Source organism: Nymphaea colorata, chromosome 11, assembly GCF_008831285.2.
Source record: "Nymphaea colorata isolate Beijing-Zhang1983 chromosome 11, ASM883128v2, whole genome shotgun sequence".
Lineage (NCBI taxonomy): Eukaryota > Viridiplantae > Streptophyta > Magnoliopsida > Nymphaeales > Nymphaeaceae > Nymphaea > Nymphaea colorata.
In genome coordinates this window covers 15,299,117-15,305,985 of record NC_045148.1, presented here as the reverse complement: position 1 = coordinate 15,305,985, position 6,869 = coordinate 15,299,117, and the positions used below count along the sequence as shown (strand labels likewise).

Genomic DNA, 6,869 nt, shown 5'->3' with positions numbered 1-6,869 from the left:
TAAAGCGTTGTCTTTTTAGTGGAGGAAATGGTTCTGTTGACATTCTATGTCCTTCCAGATCCTATATTTTTTCTCAATGAGAGCAGAGTTAGATTTCTAAGCTGAAGCGTTCTTTCTATTTTTCTTTATCCTTCTTTTCTTTCTTAAGTGCTGCACTATATAGATATATCTTATAGACCAGTTAGTTCATAAAGCTATTTTTTGTGCCAAGAGGCTTTTGATCTTTATATCAGTTTTCTACATATCAAGTTACAAAATAAAGTCCCATACCTATGCCATTTGAAATGCAATCATTTCACTGTGCATTTATCATTAGTCTTGCCACTGGAAAGGTAGGCCATCCGATTGTGGATCTCAAATTGGACCCATTTAATAGGATCCGATAACTACAAAAGGATTTGAACCTGAATTGAATCCAAAATATATGTGGTAAATGCCTTAGGATCAATTGTACATAAAAGTTGGATCTTGCTCTTGTTAGATGTATATTTGATTTCAATTTTCAAGTATGAATTGTCGCGGTAGTGGCGCCGTCATTGTCGTCATCACCATCGTTGTTATCTCCGAAGTTGTGGCCGCCGTCGTCATCACCATTCACCAAAAAAAGGAGAAGGACCGGCAGCAGTGGCAGCCATGGTGGGGAGGGAGAGAGAGAGAGAGAGAGAGAGAGAGAGAGAGAGCCGATAAAATGAGAATTCATAGCAAAATTTGGAGATAAGAAGTCCCCTAAGTACAAGAACAAACCGCAAAAACAAAAAGAAAAGACGAATTTACAAGACAATCACACAGCAAAATGAAAATAAGAAGAGGTGGAGAGAGAGTTGATAGATGGAGCAACACAATCACCCAGCTGCAGCTGCAGACGGAGAACGGCACCGTAACCGAAGAGTAAAATGGACATTCCCCTGCACCAGACGAGCCACAATATCCGGTGATGAGAAGGTGTCATTGAAGACCTTGTTGTTGTGTTCTTTCCAAATGTCCTACCAAGAGAAAATGAGCTACAACCTCCAGACTCGCCCCCAGGGAAAGGCTGCCAACAAGGGAAAGCCATGCAGAGGCAAGAACGGTCAGAAAATGGTAAGTAGTAAAAAGGTGGAGAGAGAGAAAGAGAGTTTTTTTAAAAAAAAAAAAACCTTGGCTTTTAAGATCCTCAGATCCTCTTAAAGCAGCCCTAAGGCTGTCAAGCACAGCCTAAGCAAAGAAAGTCAATGGATTCCACTTAATTAAGGATTCCTTTTCAACAAATTTGGTATGGAAAATAGGATTTAATGACTAACCAGATACCTTTTCAATATAAGTTAAGTTTTCCACTAGAGAGTGGATCTTAGTCTCAAACAGTTAAGAAAACTGGTCCTGTCTGCTCCATTTAAAATGCAAAAGTGCATCTAGAGATTGACCCATCCAATGTTATGTTAATTTCGAAAGGCAAAAGCATTTACATGATTTTTGTATGATATTCGGAAATCCACTGATCTGTGGAAGATTTACAAGCAACTCCTCCCTTTTTAAAAAAAAAAGTTTACCGTGAGGAACTCTCCAAGAACCAGACTTGCAGAAACAGAATGTGTGCAGATATACAGGATTCGGCTAAAGACCTACAAATATTTAAAATTTGATGCTTTGTGACATTCTTTGTAGCCGTTGGCACTAATTGCTACACTTGGTATAGTTGCTATTTGCTAATGCGCCTGTAGGTCGGAACAAAAACGCAGGCAATCCAAATCTCAGTTAGCATGTTCTAGTTTCATGTCCCACAATAATAAACTGTCGGTGGGTATGTCTATCGTTATTTGCTTGTTTCTTATTATCTTCTATAGCAATCTTCAACCCCTCTTTGTAAGTTGAAGCCTATGACCAACATTCGTTCAACGAAGTTTCCGGCCCTTGAATCTTGAAAGAAACCTTTCGATTGCTGCCTTCTTCCAGGATCAGAACTCCTTTCTCAGAATTCAGATGCCTTTGACTGTAATTGAATGAGCGTCAAATGCTGCACATTGGTCTACAAAACTTTAATGTTTTTCACGTAAAATTTCCAGGAAAATGAGAATCAGGGCGACCATAATAAGTGACCCTCATTGAGAAATTTCTGAGGGCAAGATCTGTCACTCTCGTTAATTTCCGTGTGCTCCCATCGCACGCTGGACTTCGCTTTCATTTCCTGTAACCAGAGGATAGCAGAGTCGTTTGAGTGTGCCACCATGACTTCCGACTTGCTTCTTTGCTTTCACACACAGACAGAGACGGTTGAGTAGCGTAGGCTCCGAATAAACTCTCTGTGTTTGACCAAATCGGGCCCCTGGCCGCCTTTCCATGTCAAAAACGGGTCTTTCCCCTCCCAGCATCCTCGAAAACCGGCACGTCCTCTAAAGTCGGCAGACACGTACATACAGCATAACCCTTCTCTATAAAAACAAACTGAAGGCGTCTCATGCCAATCTGAGACTGCCTCCCCTGAAGATTAAAAAGGAAATGCAAGCACCCACAAAAGATTCAGAATCTTTCGTAGCTTCCAGATTATGTATGTGCTGCTGTCTCATCAGAAAAATGAGAAAGCAAATCTTGATCAAAAGAAGACCAGTTGCTCTTCTCTGTGCATCCCACCGGAGTATCTGGAAGAAGCAATATTTGCAGGAGATATTTCTTTTGGTATCGGCTAAAATTGGTTTTTCTCTGCGGAAAGAAAAAAATAGACAAAAGAAATTAGGCTAAATTCATTGATCATTATTCATATTGTTATGCTTTTCACAGGAAGCTTTTGGGGAGTTGAGGCAGCATTTGGCCGCGTGAAGGGAGTTGCCAAGACATCAACTGGTTATTATGGAGGCAACCTGAGGAAGCCTACCCACAGAGAAGTGCAAAATGTAAGTTCACTTATAGTCAGAAAATAGCATGGAAGATCAAAGAGAAAATTAACACAAATATCATCCTTCCCCTCTCTTTTTCGGCTTAAATATTTGCAGGTCTCTAACGTAATGACAGGCCACACGGAAGCTGTCAAGGTGGTCTATGATAAGCGAATTGTCTCGTTCACATCTCTCTGTGAGGTCTTCTGGGACACCCATGACCCCACAGATAAGGAATTTCTGGTACTTCTTTTTCCTTCTCCTGCAAATGAAGATTTAGATGGTCATTCACCATTCCTTCGACCTAAAATGAACTTGGTGCCAGCAATTTGGCGTGAAAACCCATCTGAGGTCTACCATCTTTTACGTGAATCAAGAGCAGAGGAGGGAAGCCCTGAGATCGAAGGTCAGACGACAGATGAAACTCAACAGGAGGATAGTTACTGTGATCCTTCCCAGTTACACTTCAGAATTCTTTCTTGCAGAAAATTGCCATCAGAAATATTACTTGCAGAAGAACCACATTTGGCTTTGTGAGTCTCTCAACCTAAGAAGCACAGAACAGTTTGCAGCTTCACATGCTGCCTGCAAACTCAATGGGTAACTATCCTTGATTGAAATTTCATTTTTTTTCTTCTTGTTTTGCTTGATGGCGCCGGTGGACTGTCAAAGCCTAATGAGTGGTGACGCTAACTGCGGTCATCTGACTGCCGGTTTGGCCAGGCTTGTGTTCTAAGTTTGATTTCTCCACGTAAAAGAAAAACAATGGTGGGGCAATTAGGAATCAGTAGTACAACTGGTAACAAATACAAATTCAAGATGAGCCTAAAATGCGTGAATTTTCTTTTCCTTTCAGGCTCTTGGGCGGTGAATGCAATGACAGTAATAAGAAAAATAAAGAGGAGCTGAGAAGGTTCATAGATGGTAATGAATTTTCGAGGAACACGACGGAGATTTTGGAGGGCATTCTTCAAAACTGGAGCTGACAGATAAGTGACCCCTGTAGTGTGATTTGGACCGTGTCATGAATTCAAGTACTTCACGAATCCACGATGGTGGTGGCAAGTAACCATGTCTTCAGAACAAAACCAAAAGCTGACGTTGAATGATCTCCAGCATTGGCTTGTCTTTATCAATAGGTGAAAAATAATAAAAACGAAGGATCTCGTAGATCAAAATTCCAATCAGCAGAAGCAGACAAGGCACATGGTCTCCTGGCAAATGGATTTGATTTCTTATCCCAAAAATTCAACTTAATCCCTGAAGTGAGCCTGCGTATTCACACTCAGACCCAATTTACTTGCAATTTTGTGTGTGGTCGAGATCGACACGCCTGTATATGATCCTTGAATCTGCAGATTAAATTTGCTTGCATTTAACGGATGCTAATGCAACCTTTTTGCGCCTTTCCCGTCAATCTGAAATTATATAGTACAAAATCTTTCAAAAGCCCTATGGAAATCTATTTCTGAGACTTAGAGAATAATCCACATGGAAGAGCCTTTCAAATAACATGGGATATGCCCATCATATAGTGATTTCTTATTGAAACTGTGTTACAGCAGGGGCCGCAGTATTTGGAGTAAGCATCCCCCCCCCCCACCTTGACGTTGTAAGAAACACAACCTTTTCCTACGAAATGTGCGTAAACAAATGAAAAAAGGTTGCCACGAGCATCAACCTCGTTTTTCTCCAGAAGACAGCACCCTGCTAAAGTTTCCTCATGGAATCCAGTATATTTCGAGTATATCGGTAGGTAATATCAGAAAAACTTTGAACTAAACTAATTAAGCACGTCTAGGCATAACAAGATATACAATCCTTAAAAGGGGCGCACCTCTCTATGCTACCGAGAAATAGCCATCGTTCCGGTACGAAAATGCCATCTCCTTGTTCTAAATGGAAGAAGCATTTTGCTAGCTGATGCATAACTTATGAAGGCGGCCCACCGTCCCCACTTTTCAGCAGAAACCAGTCAGAGGTTCCTGTTCAAATAGGTAAAGCAGCTCTGCATGCCAATATTTTGGCACTATCATGAATAATATCGGTCACATATATCAAATTTATTCATAATGTCAAATTGGAGGGGCTGTTTTACCTATTTGGACTGGAACCCTTGGTTCTGCATAAGAAAATGCATACTGTTTCCCTGGTAGAAGGGGAGAGAGAGAGGTACAAGCTTATATATATGGATACATCAAAAAATGAAATATGATTAATGATCTTATTCTTCTTGTTTTTTTACCGTAGTTTTTTTTTTTGAAATTAACAACCCACTGTCCACAAAAGACATTGGCAAGCCCTTGATCCCCCTGCCTCTAGGGTCATGAGCTGCATCAGCAACTATGATGGCAGCATCCACCTCATCAAGTTTCATTGTTCGTAGGCATACCGCTCACGGAAATCAAACTAGAGGTTTATCTTTTCACATGTAATCTGACCAGCTAGATGATGCCCCTTGATGCTATGTCAATTCCTTTAATTCATTTCTGATAAAAGTAAAAAATTGCTAATGGCATAAAACTAGGAATTACATGAAGTCTTTTGATACTAAATATGTCGTCTGTCACATAAACAGGATTTTTTTAAAAAAAAGTACTCTTTGTACTGTTGCTTGGACATCAGGACGTTTTTGTTAATAATGCAGAAATCGAATAAAATGGATGCTACAGCTTGCACTCTTGTGATTATCCTGCGGAACACCTAAAAGGTTCTGCAAGTTACAGAGCTGACCTATTGGAAAATGAACATAGATGTGCTTAATCATATTTTATAGTGAAAAGCCAACATGGACGAGTATAATTAGCATTTAAGGATCACTCAATGCGTTAATCAAGTTTTTGATTATCTATGTATCTCATCACCAGCAATAGAGTGCACCGGCATCCACCAAAGCCACGGCCCCGGACATGACACATGAACTTATGTCACCTGACAATTGTTTAAACTAAAATTGAACCATGCATACATTAGTTGCAGTGCGCCCAATAACGTGATGAAATTTTAGTATGGACAGACTTGAAAATAGTCCTGAATTGAAGTGCAAAGGCCTTTACTTGTCTGTTCTTGTACCATCAATTTTCTGGACATGCTTCCTTTGGGTACAAACTCAAACGAGTTGTAAGTGGACAACCTTGAAATCCAAGAGCTTATGTACCACTTCTCACTCATTCAGAGAGAAAACTGAAACGAAATATGTGGATATAAGAATCCGCTAAATCAGATGCCCAGATCAGAGAGTTTCACTTTAGGAAGGCTTGTGTCCTATGACCACTTGAGATTGTGACAGCGGGAGATCCGGTGGATCCCCATGAGTTCTTCCACGAATCGGGATGACTATAATTACATAGAATCTACTAGTCTACATCTACACCATATCTCTCTTTATGGCAAGCAGCTCTGGGAATAACGCGCTCATTGATGCCACGGAGAAAACTGTAGCGATTCGGTTTTTGCCGAGGCTCTGCCTGTGAGAAAGAAGAAGATTTTACGTGGTTCGGTGTAAATTCACCTACATCCACGAGAGGGGGTCCTTCCACACTTTTGGTGGAGAGGTTTTCCACTATTTATAATGCTTTACACGTTAGACTTCTCCTTGATCTTAGGAGAGATTACATCCTTATCATGATTGCTCTTATGAGCTGTACAAGAATCTTTAATATGATTGTCGGTTTTAGATTGACTTGCTTTGTTGGGCTGTTGCATCTCTGGATCGCCATCTTCCTTAACCGACTTACTCTTCCTTGGATGAATCTTCCCCAAATCATCATGAATATCCATAGCTATCTTGCCTTTATTATCTCTTGCATTAATATCCAACGCAATCCCATTAATATCCAATGCAATCTGTGGCCTGGCTGATTTGGCCTTTGTTGTAACCGACGCAATCTGCGATCTTGCCAATTGGTGTTTATCCTCATCTGTTTCTCTTGCCAATTGGTGATTATCCGTTTCATCCCCCCTCAAACTGGGCGGGGCTTTAGTGAGGCCCAGTTTGGTGCGAAGTGTATTGAAAGAATGGCT

At 40.7% G+C, this 6,869-nt stretch overlaps 1 protein-coding gene across 1 annotated transcript; it reads left to right on the top strand.

The window, feature by feature from the left end:
• Positions 1-2,316: 2,316 nt before the first annotated feature.
• LOC116264633 (uncharacterized) lies at positions 2,317-4,279 on the top strand. The gene is made up of 5 exons (XM_031644959.2): positions 2,317-2,649; positions 2,752-2,864; positions 2,964-3,089; positions 3,172-3,446; positions 3,703-4,279. Exons 1-5 carry the CDS (start codon positions 2,520-2,522, stop codon positions 3,830-3,832), a joined length of 774 nt encoding a protein of 257 aa, XP_031500819.1. The 5' UTR covers positions 2,317-2,519; the 3' UTR covers positions 3,833-4,279.
• The last annotated feature ends 2,590 nt before the right edge of the window (positions 4,280-6,869 follow it).

Excerpts from the sequence above, each read along its gene's own strand:
- LOC116264633 (XM_031644959.2), top strand. The coding sequence starts at position 2,520 with ATGTATGTGCTGCTGTCTCATCAGAAAAATGAGAAAGCAAATCTTGAT. Across the intron at positions 2,650-2,751 it reads TGCAGGAGATATTTCTTTTG|GAAGCTTTTGGGGAGTTGAG; the intron begins GTATCGGCTAAA and ends TGCTTTTCACAG. Across the intron at positions 3,090-3,171 it reads CCACAGATAAGGAATTTCTG|CAATTTGGCGTGAAAACCCA; the intron begins GTACTTCTTTTT and ends ACTTGGTGCCAG.